The sequence below is a fragment of the Arvicola amphibius genome, chromosome 12, assembly GCF_903992535.2.
Source record: "Arvicola amphibius chromosome 12, mArvAmp1.2, whole genome shotgun sequence".
In the NCBI taxonomy this organism is placed as follows: Eukaryota; Metazoa; Chordata; class Mammalia; order Rodentia; family Cricetidae; genus Arvicola; species Arvicola amphibius.
Window position 1 is genome coordinate 44,436,032 of NC_052058.2, and position 19,150 is coordinate 44,455,181.

A 19,150-nucleotide genomic window follows, 5' to 3' on the forward strand; every position below is an offset into this window, starting at 1 on the left:
TTAAAAAGTCCATATAATGGATTAAAGGTATTAAAACGCCCACATTCTGCCTGGCTGTAGGCCAGGAAGCAGACATGAAAAATAATCCCACTAGACAGAAGACGCAGGAAGGAATTCGAAAATGTATTTATGGCAAGCATGTTGACCTCTGTGACTAATAAAAATGTATCCACGAGGTGAGCTTTGCAGAAATGCCAGCCCCTTACAACACATTGTGGTGACAATGTCTTCCAAACATGGCCTGTTCTCTGTGACATATGGCTCTCTCTCTCTCTCTCTCTCTCTCTCTCTCTCTCTCTCTCTCTCTATCTCTCTCTCTCTTTCTCTCTCTCTCTCTCTCTCTCTCTCCTCTCTCTCTCTTTCCCCCCCTCTCTCTTCTAGAAGTGAGGGAATTCATGAATTTTATCCTAACTCAGGAGGGTGCTGTTAAGGGAGGAGTCTTAATTTAGTTTAAGTGCGGGTCAGCAGATTAGCTTGATCTGAGTTGTGGCCAGGCCACACCTATCAGTCACGTTTTGTGGATGGCTGCACACTCCCTCGGCAGCAGAGTCCAGCTGCTTGGACAGAAGCTGTGAAGCCCATAGGGCCTGAAATGTTTACTGTGTGCCATTTGGTATGGACAACTTTGCTTCCAGACTTAGAAACCAAGCCGGATATGGTGGGTCCTGTCTCTAGTCACTGTGTTTGGGAGGCTGAGGCGAAAGAATCACCTTGAGTTCCAGGTCAGCCAGGACCTAGTGAGACCCTGTCTCAAACAAACCAACAAAACCCTATAAAACTGAGCTTACCTACAATACAGAGCAGTGGGGATGTGCCTTGTCATTACATGGAGTCCAGCCAGGCTGTATGGTAAGCTAGTGACTGCAGAAACTCAAGTGGTTCTGAAGGAAACACCAGCACCTGTAAACCTGTGGTTGCTGTGGAACTGGGCTCCATCAGTAACAGGACCTCCATGCTCTTCACCTCAAGGCACAGGAGGGATGGGCACCATGTCCAGTGTCTCAGCTCCCTGCCAGGTCTTGTTGGGGAGGAGTCATCCAGCTCCTGTATGGGACCTTCCACTTCAGCTCACAGAGGCAACGGAGGCCACAGGCTCTGCTTTCTGACTCTTGCTTTTCTTCCTGCACCAAGTAAACTGGAAAAGTGGCACCTGCAGGGGCGAGGGGGGACCCTGATGTGCCAGTGGCCCGCCTGCGAGGCCCCTTCCTGCGCTGACTGCTCAGGTCCCCAACCTAGGAAGGAAAAAGGTGTCATGCCCTCCTCCTCGTCTCCTGATTTCTTAGTTTTCCAGTTTGTACATTGTGCTAACTGGGAGTCTGTCTGTCCATCTGTCTGTCTGTCCCTAACATTTAGGGACCTCTAAAGAGCATATCAATTGTCTTCTCTTGAATCCCTGGCCAGTACTCTTGAATCCAAGGCCAGTCAAGTCTAAAGACCTATCCAACAGGGTTCCTGACCTCCAGCAACTTGCCTGTCTGCCTTGTGCCCCTGGCTTCTTGCTTCTAAATGGCTCCTACACCCAGTGCTCTCTCGGCTTCCGCTAGGAATTAACACATGTAAAAAGCTTAGAGCAGAATGTGGGTGACTAGCATACCACCACTTAAATGTAACCTGGTACTATGGCTTGGTGCAGTTATTGGCTCAACTCCAGAGGCTCTTGTCATTCTTGTGACTTTCCTCCTCTGCCCCAGCACTCCAATAACCAAGTGGAAGTGACTTTCCCTGTGTGTTTCCAAGCCTCCTCCTCACTGTGGCCAATAAGGAAGGCACTCCCAGAGGCAGGGAGCATGCATCCCCCAGTCTCCAGAGTGGACCCTGAGCATTGCAGCAAAGGCAACTGAGTGCCAAGGTCCTCCATCTTGCATCTCTGTCCCCGATAGCAATGGACTCCCATGACTCTCTTCACCTAGCTCAGCCTTTTCCACTCAGCACTCTGTAATCTGGGCTCCATCTCTTTATGTTTCGGGGAAAGGCCTTCAGTGGGCACTATGAGATGTCTCCTCCAAGGTGCCAGAGTCTCTCATCTCCTTTTGTAGAGAAATCGGGCACAGCTCTGACATGAGAGTTGGTTACAGAAAAGAAGCACAGAGGGGGGCACTCGAAAGGTAACTGGCCTGTGAGAGCCAATAGGGCAGGGAAAAGAGGATTCTCGTTCAAGTGTGGCTTTATACAAGACTGTCACTGCATGGCTCTGGGGGAGAGCTTGCTATAACATATTACAAGGAAGGAGGAAGGAGGTTCAGTCAGTCCTCCATCAGCTCTGTGTCACCTTGGTGGTCACGGGTCTTACTGTGGCCTCAGCTGCTTGCTGTTCTGTTTGCTCTCTTGTGTGTTATTCCTACAGCAGAGGCTGCTGGTCCCCCCATCTCTCCAGCAGCGCCCCCCACTGCAACAGCCTAGACTACTATAGTGTCCCCACAGGAACCATTGGTGATGATTAAGAACACTGCCCTAGAAAAAGGAAGGTGGGAGGGAAAGGCTTGCTGGAAAGGTCCTACCAGTTAGCATATATTGAGCCTTTACTGTATACCAGTCTATTAGTTAGCATTTATTTAGCCCTTACTGCATGTTAGTCTATTAACATTTATTGAGCCCTTAGTGTATGGAAGTCCAATGGTTATCATTTATTGAGCCCTTCCTGTATGCCGGGCAAGCCCCAATTATTGTTCCCTTTCATCAGTGAGAATTTTAGGAACATCTGAATTTTCAGGAAGGAAACACTGGGGCTCAGAGAGGTAGAGAGAACCCAACAGTTACTGTGTTCACGTGTGGGAGAGAGAGATGCAGTCCAGCTGACCTGGCTACAAATGCCCTTCGGCTCCACCACGAAATCCATGCAGGCTCGGGATGTCATCAAGAGAACCTGGGCTGTGAGAATTCAATGAGCCTACGTGATTTTAGACTGTAAATATTAGGTATACACCTGTAAAAAATAGCACCGAAAAACTCAAGGGAATGGATATGCAGCCAAGCAGAGCGCTGTTTCTGTGAAGAAATGTTTGCTTAAATTCCTGTTGGAGCTTCCTCAGACATAACAATGGGCAAAGGATTTCAGTGCTGCCTCCTGAAAATTATCTCTCCACTACTTTCATTTTTTCTCCTCTTAACTTTTATGTTTTGAGACAAGAGCTAGCCTGGACTCACTGTAGCACAGACGAGCCTCAAACTTATAATGCTCCTGCCCCGGCCTCCTGAGTGCCACAATTGCAGATGTGAGCCAGCACAGCCAGGTTTCTTGTTTATTTTTGTTAAGGCTGATGGCCAACCTGGCTTTCACACGTATTTATCATGCACAAATAAAGAAGGTGTTTGCACAATGGACACTTTAACACTCCCATTTTCGTCTGAATTCCACTTGGGAGATTTGAGCCCATAGAACAGGGGTCCATACAATAGCCACCTTAAAAGTTACTAGACTCCGAATTGAGAAGTAGGATGTGGAACGGAACCATGTGGCATTGGGAAAAACTCTCTAGGGGACCTTAATATTGTGACCCAAGTAGTTCCATGCTGGCCTGACTCCCGAGGATGTTCAGCATGTGTTCTCTCAATGCAGCTCCCATTCCAGTGCCTCCAGCTGGATCTTTAATACGCAGTTAGAAGCGTCAGCCTGCCATGCGTTTCCAGGAAAGTCTATCTGAACCCTGCCCTGGGCTGACTTCGCATGTCCCAGGAAGCAGCATCACAGAGGACACCGTATAAGGTGAACGTCACCTATGTTCCATGAAGTGGGATAGGTGTGATGAAGCTGACATATAGGCGTCGGGCATGTTGTGGTCTCTTGTGAAAATATGACATCACTAACTGTGGGGAAAGCCATTCCCAGGAGTGCTGGCTCCTGCTGCTGCTGGTGGTGAGCTCAGTCATATGGAGTCAGAGGTTGAATGACAGGTCCCAGAGTTTCACTCTCTCTTTGAGGCCCAGAGCTTGGGTCATGTCAGTGTTGAGAAATGATGCATGTGGATTTAAGAGGGAGGGTTTCTCAGCTCCACCGTTCTCACGTTAGTGACTCTCAGGAGACAGAGCCCAGTGAAATCCCAGGCCGATAAACAACCGAGGGAGGTGGAAAAGGAAGCAAAAAGTGAGTTTTCAGGACAGTGATTCTGTCCCATTAGAGCCTAGAGCCCCACCCTCCCTGTGGTTTTGGGGAGGAGTGATGGGTTAGCAGGATCAGGAACATAGTAAGTGCTCAGTAGACAATAGATACGGTTCCTGCAGGTTCCTTCCTGATAACTTTGAGCCCAGCGCTGGCTGGAAGCCACAACCAAATGCATGAGAGAGAAGAGGGTTTCTGGTTATGGCAAGCTAATCCCACAGAGCCTACATCTTAACCCGTGAAACATTTACCTCAAGGTGCACAGGGAAGCTGATGGAGCTCCCAAGCCAACCAGACCCAGCAAAATGGTAGCAGGAGGCGGTGAGGACGGTGGGCGCATATATTCACGTAAATGTATCTAAATATTAATGCACACAGGAATGTCCTAACGATAACCTGAATAAGGGCCAGAGGCTGTACTTTGAAAAGTAAAGATTTCTTCAGCGACTCAGAAAGTCTTCTGACTTTGTGGCTTCGCCACCGAGCCTTTTCAAGCCCTGCCGGTGTCCAGAACCTGTTTCATGTGTGGTCAGAGTAGGAGGGAGTCTCACATGCCTTCTGCTTCTCTAGGATCAGTGCTGATCTGGGCAAGCACACACAGCGCCAGGGTCACCAGCAGGTTACTGAGTCAGGACGCCAAGGCTGGGGTGGGGTTTCCCTTCTCTGCCCCTCCTCCCTGTCCGGTGAAGCATCCTCGGGCTCCACCACCGGAGACCAGCGCTCCTAGCGAACCACACACTTGCTAGCCTCACTTTGCGAGGCCAGGGAGCCTCCTCCCCGGGCCTGGTTGGTGCAAAGTCTCCCGCCCACCCCCCCCTCCCACTCCCCACCCCCCACCCCCAGTGCGTCCCCAAGCCTGCAAACGACGTGTTAATAAAAAGGCTCTGCAGGCTCGCTCGCACATGCGCGCATGCAACAGCCAGATCTGGTTCTAATTACTTGTACTTTAGTTGAACTTTGGCGTTTCCTTTGACTTTCTCCCCTATGTATGTGAGCCGAGCTGTGGGCTTTGCGATCCTACCGCGAATCCTCAGAAAAGTGGGGCGGGGGAGGGGAGGTGCTTTCAGATCGGCTCTCTGGTGCCAACAAAAATCAAACCTAACTGGATGTTTTGACCAAATACAACGCCGCCATTCGCCCTTAATTAACTGCAGTGAGTCCTACCCGCCGACCCCAGAGCTAGGTTCCAAATTCTCCAGGGGCTGTGCAGGAAATGCCTTTTGCTTTACAGCTCCTTTTCCACGTTAAGTATCAGCTGCCCAGAGGCTGCATTAAAATACTGTCTTAATCAGAAGGTTCTAGCAAAGAGGCAAGCCTTTCATGCTGCCTGATGCCTGCCTGCCTCTAATCAAACCGAACACAGAATCCTGTAATCTGTCAACAGGGGCTAGCGGGCTGTAAATTAGCTCTCTCAAAGGCCAAAGAATCTACAGAGCTCTTAAGTGCGCTATCTGCTCCTTAATCTAACCTTTAGAAACATGCCAAGCACGAAAGGAATTGTGAGGCAGCTATTGTTGGGGACGTTCTGTGTGTTTAAGGGACACTCAGGTGCTTTGTTGACAGCAGGACATTTATACTGTGTTTTTCCAGGTGAGTCCCAGTTACCAAGAGCAACACCCACTTAACAGGCAGCTATGTTTAGATTCCTCTTCTGTTTTGTTTTAAGATTTTTTTTTTTTTTTGCTTTATTTGTGGACCAAGCCAACCTCTAGAGCTATGACAGTGTTTAAGAATGTTGCCTCAGGAGTGGTACTGGTCTTACTTTTTGCTGACCCAAGGGGCATAAACTTTATCAGACAACCTAGGTATGCAGGTAGGAGCCCTGTGCTGGCCGGGGTCCAGGAGCCTGTTGTCAGTCCCAGTGGGAGGGGGCAGAAACTGACAGCCAGGGTTCAAACTCTGTCAGTTTCTAGCTGCTGCTTTGGAGGGATCTTTGCTTTCCTCTCTCTATTTTGTAGCCATTCCTTCTGGTTTTGGTTGTGATCAGTTCATGAACCGTGTGGGGTTGGGAAGAGGCCCTTCACCACAGACCCGCTGAAAAGTCACACATTGAAGGCCAACACCTGCTCTCTTAGCTGTGAGGTGGTCCTGGTGTGGGGCTTGCTTTGAGGAACACTGGTAGGGAGGAATGAGACTGGGACAGCAGGGTCAAGAGTTCAAAGCCAGCCTTAGCAAAATAGTGAATTTGAGGCTAGCCTGAGCTACAAAGGAGAATGTCTCAAACAAACAAGCAAAAAAAAAAAAAAAAAACAAACCAAAACAAACAAGCAAAAAACAGGATGGAAGGAAGAAAGGAAAGCCGGGAGAAGGAGAAGGGCAAGGCCAACAAATCTCTATGTTTTCAAAGACCATCCTGTGTGCGTTGTAACAGTGTTTCAAAGACTCTTAGAACAAGTTTGGCTTCATCTTAGTTCTCAAAGGCCCCAGTCTCCAAGATACATGTATTCCCAAGCAGGTCTGTCAGCCTCTCTCCAGCATGACGGTGAGCCCAGGCACCCTTCAACTACGTGGCCTGGCTCCCCTCCTCTGCCCATACCGTAGCAAAGAAGCCAACAGCCTGTTTGTAGTTTGGATTATGCTGTGGTTTGGGGAGACAGTGACCCTAATGAAACAGAGTTCCATTTGGTAAGGAAACAAGCAAGCAATGGATAAAAGCAGGAGTCCAGCACCAGATGGGAATTACTTCTTAAAGACGGACTCCCTGGCGTGCAGTCCACCAGGATGGCTGCAGGACCCTTGCTTAACTGAATGACACCACAGGAGCCTCTTTCCCCCTGGGAAGAGCGGAAAGCTGCTGGGGGGGGGGGGGGGGGCTTTGAGAATGCTGAATGAGCTAATACAGAACGCATTGTCTGCTGAGCCGGCAGAGGTTTCCAGCAAAAATTTTTATCATTCCGTGGACTGATTGTACTTGCCTGGAATAAGGAAGAAAATGTTTGAGGCCTCTCAAGGGCATTTGATGAATCCGACTCTAATTTAAAGGGACTAATAGATTATTGATTTAAGCAGGGTGACCGTGAGCAGATCAATGGCTAAGCCATCTGTATCCACCTTAAATACCAAAGGTGTCCAGTGAAAGGGGATCCACCTTAAATACCAAAAACTGTCCCTGGAAGGAGAGCTACCTTCTACCCCCGCCCCCCCTCCAAGATTCCCACCTCTTTGTGAGAGGGAGGGAGGCAGGAAGAGGAACTCTAATAAACTGCGCCAGAGTGTGTTTATGCTACATTGCTAAAGACCAAGTGATTCCATTGAACAAAGCCTCCGAGTCTTTTATCTTGGTGCCACATCCTGGTTTCCATTCTAGAACATGCCTTGGAATGTTTGCCTTCCGCCAACTTTGTTGCTACTGAAATCTGAAATTTTAATTTTATTCCCTTTGGTTTTGTGGCACTTTAAGCACTGTAGGTAACATAGAGGAAATATAAGACCACACACTACAGAAAAATATACAGTTTTTTTTTCCAGTACTGGGGAATTCAACCCATGGACTCATGTATGCTAAGCAAATGCCCTACCTCTTTAAAATGTTTGGGGATTTTGGACATCTACAGGCCTCGCCGTGGTCTTTGCTATGTCTCACGCTTCTTGTGATTAGCTCATTCCCCATTTTGCTTCCTCACTGGGAAGATAAGACGCTGGGTTCCTTCAGTACAGGTATTTGAAGTGACATATTTATGGAAATTGCCACCCACTTTCGAAACTCGGGGCATGGCTGTGACAGCTGAGTCTGGCCCTGAGAGGACTCTATTTACTCCAGTCGTAGAGCTGCCAGAGCAGGTGTTCCACAGAGGTTCAGGCCTCGCTCACGTGAGGAAGAGAGTGTGAGCTAACGGTGGCTCTGGAGAGCTGTTGGTTCTTGTGGGGAAACCAGAAAGATGCTCATCAGCCCAGCCTGAAGATGGGCATTGGAGGATGGCCGTGAATGTGGACAGACTTTCCAGAAGTCAGTCTACCAGCCTGAATTACACCCTAACAAAATCACGTTGAGACACAATCTCTATTCAATTTCATGATTACACTTCTGAGCATTGATCCCAAAGAAACAGATGGAAACACACTGAGATTGGCCGTGAAGATGGTCATTGTAGGAAAAGTACTAAGAAGGAGCTCGAGCCATGATGCCATAAACCAAACTGTGCCCCGGTCTCAGTAGAATTCCATTTCAGTAAGCAAGCAAATGCCTTTGCGTGCACGGAAAGAAGTCTGGCCAGGATGTCCCAGAAGCACAAGGGGGTGTCTAAACGAAGAGACTGTGAGATCCATGTACGCACTCATGCCTGAAGTTTGTTACAGTTTTGCCAAGATAGATGTGTTCATTTCAATAAGAACTGTTTTCTTGTGGATGCCATGATTTCCTACCAGCTTTCAGAGGGACACCCAGAAGTGTGAGGGTGCCTTCCCTTTAGGGCTTGAGTGTGGTAAGTCTTCGAGACTTCTCAAGCCAGCCCCTCCTTGTCTGCTGGACTCCTGGCATCATTCACCACCTTTTCCTGAGCCAGGGCTTCCGTGTGCCAGAGAAGAACAAATCTGATGTCTTCATCACTGTCCTCGGATCTAACCTGTAATGGCCAGAGTGGATTTATCTACTAGGGCCCTAATGATTTCATTCCAAGATTCTCATGAATTATGAAAATACTATAATTCTAGTTGATTCCGTTCCAAAGGGCTAATTAGTTTTTTAAGGAAGAAATGAGCGTAAGAGTGCTTTTTGATTTCGGATTTTATCACTTTACTGCTTCAAAGAGCACTTAGTGTTTGAAAAGAGAAGAAAAAGGGGGAAAGTTCATGAATTAGTTCAACCAGTGTTCATTGATCATCTGCTCTATAGGAAGAACCCGAGTCTTGGCTCACATCTGCGAACTCTGCTGATAGGATTTCTGGCCTCACGAAGACTGTGTGTATGTGTGTGGGGGGGGGGGGAGGATTGTAAAATATGAAGTTGTACAGTCTAAATTTTGACAACAGTTAAAAATTTATAGAAAATAAGATAAAATAACATGACACCGTGACCAGGAATAAGGAGGGGCCATTTTGTTTTCTTTCTGTCGTTTGGATTTGTGCTGGGGATTAATCCCGTGGTGTCACAGGTGACAAGCAAGGTCTACCGCTGAGCCACCCTCCCTCCTACAGCAAGGGCTCTTCAGAGAAGCCAACTCTGAGAGAGCAGCACTTCCTCTGAGATCTAAGTGATAAATACTAGCCAAGCCTGAATGGTCTTGGGGTTTGTAGGCTGGGAAAATGGTCAGTATGGGTATTTGCTCACCTGTCTCAGACAGGGTCTGGCTATGCACCAAGCCTAGCCTAGAGCTCCTGGCATTGGGCCTCTCTGCCTTCCCTACGTGGCTGGAGCTATAGGTCCAGCTACAGAGCCAGTGTATCACATTGCTCTTTGAGTTTGTCTTGTTTAAAAGACCGAAAGCAATTATTTAGAACTCAACCAATGAGGGAGTCATGCAAGATGAGCCTCACTGAGGGAGGACATGTCTTGAAAAGCCCTCTGAAGAGCATGGTAAGGACTCTGACCTCAGTCGTGACTGTAGGAGCCCCCCCCGCCCCCCCGTAGGCAGGTGATAGGTTAATTTTAACTTTTGAATAATTAGCTTGCCAGTACCAATGCAAGGGTGGAGAGTGCAGACTCAGGGAGCTGGGGAAGACGCTGCTGCAGCTGAGAACATTGGGGCCAGTGTGGGAGATTCCAACTGAGACAGCAGCTCATGGGGTTAGCAGCAGGCGCAGCCAGTGGAGGAACTTGGGTGCTGTAAGTGTGGTTACAGAAGAAACGAGCCCGGAAAGTGCCCCGCTGGCAAAATTACGAATGGTGTAACTACTAGAATCGTGATAATCTTTGGAAATACTCTGTGCCTTGTAAAGTGATTTGGAGGCTGGAAGCTTCTGGAACACCATTTGACTCCTTTCAATTGTCCTCTTCATATTTATGGGCTCTGTGTGCCTGCAGGAAGCAAGGGCCAGTTCCTGCTCTGATGGGAGAACATTCTGGTCCAAGCTTCACAAATTTCCATCTCAGTGGAGTGTGAGCTGCTGGATAATGAAAACAGGGATCGTGAGGTTTCTAGTCTGGACTAAAAAGCCAGGCACAGTGGCAAATGTCTTTGCCATAATATCAGGGAAACAGTGGCAGAAGAACTGGGAGTTCAAGGTTGGTCTGGCCTATAATAATAATCTGCTTTCCTAAAATAAATAAATACATACATCCATGTCCAGAATACAGATGTCCACAAGTTAGAAGTTGCTTAAGTGTGACCTCCCCCATCTCCAGCACGAACACCAACCTGGGGCTTTATCGAAACGTACCTTTTGCTTGTTCCAAGCTGGCAGCTGCACTTTCTAAGCTCAGGGTTGTTGGTGCTGCAGGGTCAGGGCCAGCTCAAAGCAGTGCAGGGCTTCCCAAAGCCATGATTTTTACCCATTATGACTCCATGGCAAAAGCTCGGCCACATATACCCGCAGCACTGGGCTTTGACTTCAGCACTTCTTTATTTTGTTGTAATGAACAGACAAACAAACAAACAAGTCATATTTGGTTGCGTGAGCAATAGCATCAGACAATACACCACGACTAGATAAAAGAAAGCCAGGGGAAACAGAAGAGAGATCCAGGGCTTGTCCAAAGGGCTGACTTTGGACTTTGATTCCACCCTCTCCCTGCTGGTCTTGGACAAGGCTCTCTGCCTGAAGGACCTGTGTTGAATTTCTGTTTCTCCTGGGTCACTTGGGATCCCTCGCCCTCATGGTGCCTGCGAACTTCAAATTAGATACATGTGAGGTTGCTTTTGCAGGGGTCCTTCAGCATCAGCCCTCGGGGGCGGCAACTAGGACAACTGCTTCTGTGGGCTTAAACCTGCTAGAGTTATGGCTTAAGCTTGGAGCCGAGATGTTGGAAGTGATTGGGGAAAGCCTGAAGGAACTGAAATGTGTTTTCTCTTGTTTCCCCTCCCTCCCTTCTCTACCTCAGCAATTGAGACACAGAGTACCAGCTCTGAGGAGCTCGTCCCGAGCCCACCATCTCCACTTCCTCCTCCTCGGGTCTACAAGCCCTGCTTCGTCTGCCAGGACAAGTCATCGGGGTACCACTATGGCGTCAGTGCCTGTGAGGGCTGCAAGGTGAGTAACCCAGTGCCTCAATTCCTCCTTTTCCCTTGGCACCAGTATGGCGTCAGTGCCCTGAGGATACAAGGTGAGTACCCCAGTGCCTCAGCTCCTCATTTCCCCCTAGCTCTCATGATGTGACCCCCCTCCATTCCAGAAACAAGCTATCTTGACAGCTACAGCATCACCTCCAGCTGGGGCTGTGGCTTGGCTGCATCTCATGGTTTCTGTCACCTGCTTTCATTTCTTTAGTTTAAAGTTCAGAAATGTCTGTAAATGAGTGACTGAGGCCAAACAGTCCTGGGCCTTTAAAATGCGCCACCACCACCCCCTGCCCAGGCTCTGCCAAGTTCTTTCTTGCTAAGAACCTTTTGAAGGAGTCCTCTTGGGACATGCCATCTGGTGTCTTTGTACTTCTATTTTATTTTTAAATATATGACTGACAGTCCACCGAAACAACTTGCAGAGAGCCAGGGTTGAAATTGGGATTTATCTCCTGGCTGCCTCCCTCAGCCCTGTGGCCTTTGAATTACGCTTTGATTCCCAGCTTGTACAGACTCGCTACTGTCGATGCACCGTAAATTCAGCAAAGCTGGATTAAAGCTCCTGCCCACAGAACCCTGGAGGCTGAACATGTGTCAGACAGGAGATGGCTGCTTTGAATCAGGCTAGATAACGATTATCAAGCCCAAGAGGCATAGCTGAGTGAAAAGAGGTCTTTGTGATCTTAAGAAACCAAAAGAGACTCAGAGGCAGATGCGACGTATCCACAGAACCGTGTTGTCTTGAGCCAGCCCTTCCCTAGGAGCTGCTGTCTAGTTCTATCTGGCTGTTCAGGTGTGGTGTTTTATATCTAGACTGCACGATTCACCTAGATTGTTAAGGTGCTAGGATAACTTTACAGGTTCTGTGGCACGGGGCTTATCAACACGAGCAGTTTATGCGCCTCTTGGTCAGACACTGTTGGGTAGCACATCAGTGATGGCTTGATGTCTTCATGGCACAGCCCTTTTCCATAGCTCACAGTTCCGTGAAAGAAGTACACAAGGTGTCCAGAGCAACATGCCGAGAGCCAAATCAGTCAGGGCTCAGCCTAGCATCCACAGGTCAGAACACCCTTTATGGGAGCAGCTCTGAGGAGCGGTCTCAAGAAGTGGCTTTGGGGTGGGAGCCCCTGGCTTGTAGTTTGTTTGCTTTCCGTATGAGCAGTACCGGCCCTGCTCTCCTCCTCAGTCCTCCCAGAACGGATGCTTAATGACAGAATGAACAAACGTGTAAATATCACTCAGTCCCGCAAAGCAAGGACAAGAGTTTCCTCCTTTTATCAATCATTTTAAGAAACATGAAATTTTACCGTGTAAGACCAGTTTTGGAAAATGCACGTTAAGAGTCCTGCTCTCCCTGGGAATGTGAGAGTTACTTTCAAGTGACTCTCTTCCCTTCTGTCGTTGCCAAGGTGGCAGCTGGCACTGAGTACTAAACCACTTGTACTCATTCACCTGCATATCCTAGTGCTCACCCGTAGCTGGATCCATGTAAACACCCCTGACATTTGAGGGCTTCTGTGGAAAGCTGGGGCAGTCTGTCCACTTGTTGGATAATAAGAAAACAGCTCAGTTTGTGATGTTCATTTGAAAGGTAAGTGAAGAGATACTTTTAATTTATTTACTATGTAGTTATTAGACAGGGTTGTTGCAAGGAGCTGCTTGTTCATTCCCAGCCACTTAACCCTGAAATAATCACACAGAAACTATATTATTTAAAACACTGCTTGGCCAATTACTTAAGCATATTGCTAGCTAGCTCTTACATCTAGAATTAACCCATCTACATTATTTTATACTTTACCACGAGGCTCGTGGCCTACCAGCAAGGTTCTGGCATCTGTCTCCAGCAGGGCTACATGGCTTCTCTCTAACTCTGCCTTCTTTCTCCCAGCATTCAGTTTAGTTTTCCCCACCTAGCTCTGTTCCCCTATAGGTCTGCTATAGGCCCAAAGCAGTTCCTTTATTAACCGATGCTATTCACAGATACAGAGGGGAATCCTGCATCACCTCCCCTTTTCTATTTAAATATAAAAGTAAGGTTTTAACTTTAACGTAGTAAAATTACACATAAAAAAAAACAGGTATAAAGCAAGAATTACATTTACAATATTTATATCTACTTTATCTTTTATCGTAACTAAGGAAAATTATAACTATTCTTCATCTCCATCAAAGACTCCATAAGGATATAATGTTACCTAAATAAACAATAAGTTCACTGTAAGCAACTTCCAAAATTCTAGAATTGACAGAGATATCTCACTGCCTGGACAGTCACCCAAAGTTCTTCTGTACCATTGGGGCATCCAGTCTTCAGCCTACAGGTCCACAGTATCCAGCAGATTTTTCCATAAAGCAGGAAATTTCAAGGAAAGTTCTGCCTATATTGGCAGTCTGTCAGTCTACTGTGTCTTTCATAAAGCAGGAATCCCGAAGGATCATCTCACCTATAGGCAAGTTTAGCAGTCATTTTTCTGTGGGTCCTGCATGTATAGTTCATCAGACAGTCCAGGCAAGAGCAGTTTCTTGTCCAAATGGCTAACCAACTTCATAAGGAGCCTCCTTGATGCCCATCTTTCTCTTGAAGTGATTGGTGCTGCCAGGAGCAGATGTATCTCTGTCATAAAATGTCCTAACTTCTTAAAACATTTTAAATACCATATTATATGGTCTTTGAAAGGTTTGAAGAATGCCTATCTATCTGAAATACATCTCTGTACATCTAGAAAATCTAACATGACTACAAGCCTGATATTATAGATAATTATCTATTAACCTGTATTTCTTAATTATACATTACATTTTTAAATGAGCTGCACAAACACAATAACTTAATCAAGAGCAGAAATATACATATAACAAAACTGACCTTAAGTTTGTATCAATAAACCAAGATCCATACTGATATAAATCTCTATATCATATCCCTCTTTCAATGTAAAAGAACATCTATAAACAATATTTGGGAATATGGGCATAGTTATTCTCCAATCTGCTTCTTGCTGTTTATTGGGTGAAGTAATTTTTTGAGGGGTGTTCAAGGCAACATTTCAGGGGCTCTTGGTCCATCAAACCATATTAATCTGGACGTAATCTACAGGTTCTCATCCTCTGTGAAAACAAAAGAAGAACCTTTTTTCCAAAAGAACATATCCTTAGACTCAAATTTTGAATTCAAGATACTTTTGAAATATATATGTTGGCTTAGTTTAGCGGTCCCTAGAATTAAATGTCTCTCTGTAGTCAAAAAATTTAAATATAACACAATAATATACATAATCTAGATTCTTTGTGAATTTTCCATCTTTAAGTGGCTTGTTTTTTACTCTATTCCTTTATCTAAAAGTTTAATATTTATTTATTATCTTTACTCTATTAATCTATGACTGTCTGTAGTCTGTCTCTTTAAAGACTTTATTTTTTAAAAAAACATTTACTTCTTTTATAACTCCCTGTACTCTTTTTCTTTTCTCTCCCAAGCCTATGTACCTTTATCCAACACTGTGACCCATTTAGAGGCCTTTTATGTCTGAATCTCTCCTATTGTGTATCTGTAATTCTTTACTGTCTTGACAAACTTTTAAAATGCTAATCAGCTTGGTTGTAGCAGCTTTGGATGCTGGCTCCACTTCTCCCCCACTTTCAAAATGGTGGAGGTACCATTACTGCCAGCTCTGGGACCACCAGGTAGGAGCCATGCTGAGCACTTTAACTCTGAGAATGAGCATGCAGCACATAAACCCTTTTTATCTGAGTAATATCTAGATAATGTCATGCAGAGCATTGTGCAGCCTGGAAATATCTGTATGTAAGGTGGCAGGAATCCGCCATGCTCTCCTGCCTGTGCACTCCTAGCAGTCCTGATTCCGCAGCCTGCCTAAGGGGAGGAGGGGGGCACTGAGCTGCGGGCATGGTCTCAGCTACTTTCCCAAGTGGGCATACAAGCACCAGGGCCCACAAACCCCATTCAAGTGCTCCATAGCTGGACCTCCAGAAAGAGTCAGAGTTTGCACTAGCAGCACAGCCCAGAAAACTGGCATTTCAAAACCGTGGCTTTGTTTTCTGCTACCGCTGAATCAGGAAAACCTCTCTTAAAGAAGCTGTGGCATACCACCAGCAAATAGCAAGAAGCTGTGTTACACTCTGTATTTTTGTGTTTAGAATTCCTTTTTAAGCTTGTTCAGGTTTTATGTGGATTTTAGTCCACCATGTTGTTGTGCCAATTTGTTGCAAGGAGCTGCTTGTTCATGTCTGGCCGCTTAGCCTGAAATGATCAAAGAGAAACTATATTATTTAGAACACTGCTTGGCCAATTACTTAAGCATATTGCTAGCTAGCTCTTACATCTAGAATTAACCCATCTACATTATTTTTTAGTTTACCATGAGGCTTGTGGCCTACCAGCAAGGTTCTGGCGTCTGTCTCCAGCAGCGCTCCATGGCTTCTCTCTGACTCTGCCTCCTTTCTCCCAGCATTCAGTTTAGTTTTCCCCACCTAGCTCTGTTCCCCTATAGGTCTGCTACAGGCCCAAAGCAGTTCCTTTATTAACCAATGATATTCACAGATACACAGGGGAATCCCACATCACAGGGTCTCACTATGTAGCCCAGGATAGCCTGGAACTCACAGTCATCCAGCTGCCTCAATCTCCTGGAGTGCCAGGATTACAGACATTAGCTACTCCATCATCAAAAAACATGCCTCTTGCTTTCCAAACAATTTTCAGTTATCTCAAACCCCGAAATCTAAAGAAGGCGTGGCAGCTTCCTGCTTGCACTAAGGCCAGGAAGGACAGCACCAGGCTTGTCCTTCCTCCCTCAGGCAGATGCCCGACCTGCAGGGTAAGCAGTTTGAGGCACAAACTGTTCTCATCAGCCACTGCTCAGCTAATTCTCTGACCTCCTGTTTTACTGTGGAATTCTGATTCTCTTTAGGAAAAACCCCAACAAAAATAAACCCACGCCAGCACAAATAGCTGACAAACTCGACTAAGGGAACCTGAGTCTTGGGGTGGGAAAGCCTTTCACTAGAACCATGATCTAGACCAGGTCATGGAGTTCCCGGCATGAGTGGAATTGGAACACTAGGTGCTGGGGGTGGCCGGACACTGGCTGGCTGGTGGTAGGGGAAAACTTTCCCTGCATTTGAGCTGGCTGAGAAAATGGTGCAGAAATTGAGAGAAACGAAAACAATGAGAAGGTAAAACTGTAATGTACCCTGAAAAAAAAACATAATATTTAAAGTACAAAATACACTCTTACTGGTTATTTAACACACTGATATAGTCGGTGTCTGAAAACTAGAAAGCAGCATGATTCTTCTTCAGGGAAAAAAATCTGTTAAACGTCAGGGTTTATGTGAATTTATAGATTTTGATTTTACAAAAATAAGCTGTTACATTGTATAAGCAATTTAAAATGGCTTTTTATATTTAATTTTTTTGTAGTCGAAATTTATTCAACTACATAGCTTCTTTGCTGATACAATTAACACAATTTCTGCTGGTTATAATATAAATTATCTAATTAACCCCTATTATCTAATAAGGCACTTCTGATTTGCATCTTCTATAAACAATACTTCATAGTCTTTGGTATACCTGTGGATAACTTAGTAACAAAAGACAGTATGTCAGTGGCTTTATACACTTGGAAGGGTATGTGAGCATGGGTGTGTGTGGGTGGGGGTGGGGTTACTGGGGACTGAGCCTAAGGCCTTGTGCATACTAGGCAAGCACTCTACCAGCTGACAAAATGCCCCTCTACCCTTCCTTTCGCTCCTAAGGCTTTGGATACAGGTAGACGATATCAGCTTATGCTATTAAGTCTACAAACTGGCCATGTTAGACCCTCTCCCTATTGACAGTAAGGGGATGGACTCATTACAGTGTCTCCTTTGAAGTCCCCCTGTTCAATTAGAGGTTTACAGGAAGCTATATATATGTATCACTTCTACTACCAGCAAAGCACTATTGACCCCTGGTTGGTCTAGCTCTTCCCTGGTGAAGAAGGGTCACTATTCCAAATGGAGAGCCTCTGCTTGGAAATGGGATTTCCAAATAAAATCGAAAACATTCTCTCAAGAACTAACAGAGGGTCAGGATTCAGCTCAGCTAGCACAGTTCATTCCTAACATGTGTGAAGCCCTAGATTCCATTGCTAGCACTGTTTAAACTTGGCTCTGTGGAATCTGCCTGTTCACTCAGGAGGCAGAGGCTGGAGGACCAAAGTCATCATGGGCTACATGGAGATATTTGAGACCCTGCTTCAAAATAAATAAAGTAATGCCAGGAGTGGCTTCTGCCATGTCTTGACCATGATGATCTTACCATTATTGGTTAAGAAACAGAAAACAACTAAAACCCTCCATCTTCCAAGGGACCAGGTGGCAGTGACCGTCACCACAGCAGACATGATGATGGTCAGAACTTAATGAATGGGTGTGTTTCACCTCTGGGACAGTCAGTGGCTGCCATGTTGACACAACATCACCACGGCAACAAAGCCACTGGACACACCCTTGGGATGTCCCTTTAGGGGACTTCCAGCAGAGTAACATGTTTTCCAGGGCACAGAGAGAACAAGATGTGAAAGTGTGGTTAGTCAAAGGTTTGGCAATATAAAATCATAAAAGAATATTATAAACAAAATGATAACCTAGAGGTACCGAGGACTTCTGGGACTCACTCAGCACATGGGAAGCTGAAGCAGGAGGGTTCTGAATTTGAGGCCAGCTACAGGCACCTAGTGATACCCTGTGTCACATCTAACATACATATTACATTTTTATGATTTATGTACAATTTTGGCCTGAGTCATGTATTCTACTATTGTGTGTTGGTTTTGCTCTTTTGGCTTTATAGGGGGCCCACCCCCTCCCCCAGCTCCCAAGTAAATCACAACACGGAGGCATATTCTTAGTTCACAATGCCTGGGCTTAGCTTGGTTTGTTTCTTACCAGCTTTTCTTAACCTAAATTATCCTGACTAGCTTTTGCCTCTGGGTTTTTGTCTTTCTTACTTCCGTGTATCTTATTGTCCGTCTTATTCCATGACTGGCTGGATGACTGGGTGCCTGGACCCTGATGTCCTCCTGTCCTTGTCCTTGTCCCCCAAATTTTTCCTCCTATTTATACTCTCTCCTTACCAGCCTCACATATCCTTGCTCCTGCCTTGCTATTGGCCGTTCATCTCTTTATTAGGACCATCAGGTGTTTTAGACAGGCCCAGTAACACAGCTTCGCAGAGTTAAACAAATGAAGCATAAAGAAAAAAAATCACACCCCTGCAAATAATATTCCCCAACATTATCCTTCTATCCTTCTATTATCAACTTTCTGAGAGTATAATCTACAGGGAGAATTTCAGGAACCAAACCCCAGCTAGGCTACTTCTGGCTTGATGGCCATGGACCAACATGTACATGACAAAGCCTGCCGTTTCCACGCTGGGAAAAAATGGAATGGAGTAATTGCTTTTCTAGTCACTGTGATTGAAAACCTGACCACAAAGGGACTTTAACGGCAGAGAGGTTTCTCTGCCTCCCATTTGAGGGCACAGTACATCTCTGTTCACATCTCAGTCGATCAGGAAGCAGAGAAAGGGGTACGCTGGCCCTCAGCTGGCTTCTGTCTTCCTCCTTAGGACTGAGTCTGGATCCACAACCCATGGAGCCACACTTTCCAGCAGGGCACCCCCTTGGCTAACCCTCTCTGGAGTCAGCACAGGAATGTACCCAAAGGGGTGCTTCATCAATGCCCTGGGTGCTTGTCTTTGGTTTTTCAAGACAGGGTTTCTCTGTGTTTCTCTGGCTGTCCTGGAACTTGCTTTATAGACCAGGCTGGCCTTGAACTCACAGAGATCCACCTGCTTCCACCTCCCTGAGTGCTGGAATTAGAG

At 46.2% G+C, this 19,150-nt stretch overlaps 1 protein-coding gene and 1 long non-coding RNA gene across 5 annotated transcripts in view; one reads left to right on the forward strand and one right to left on the reverse strand.

Annotated features, from left to right (window-relative positions):
- Rarb (retinoic acid receptor beta) overlaps positions 1–19,150 on the forward strand; it is a 459,458-nt gene that overhangs the window by 331,880 nt on the left and 108,428 nt on the right. For 3 of the 4 annotated variants that reach the window (XM_038349069.1, XM_038349070.1, XM_038349072.1), the window contains one exon: positions 11,073–11,221. In XM_038349069.1, coding sequence (XP_038204997.1) covers positions 11,073–11,221 — 149 coding nt within the window. Of the gene's footprint in view, positions 1–10,758; positions 10,879–11,072; positions 11,222–19,150 lie in introns of those variants that run through there. The other variant, XM_038349071.1, reaches the window with a different exon arrangement.
- LOC119827406 lies at positions 7,662–10,659 on the reverse strand. Its single transcript, XR_005287664.1, has 3 exons — positions 10,412–10,659; positions 9,711–10,138; positions 7,662–8,658 (listed from the first exon to the last, which is right to left on the reverse strand). It is a non-coding gene; the product is annotated as an uncharacterized LOC119827406 (long non-coding RNA).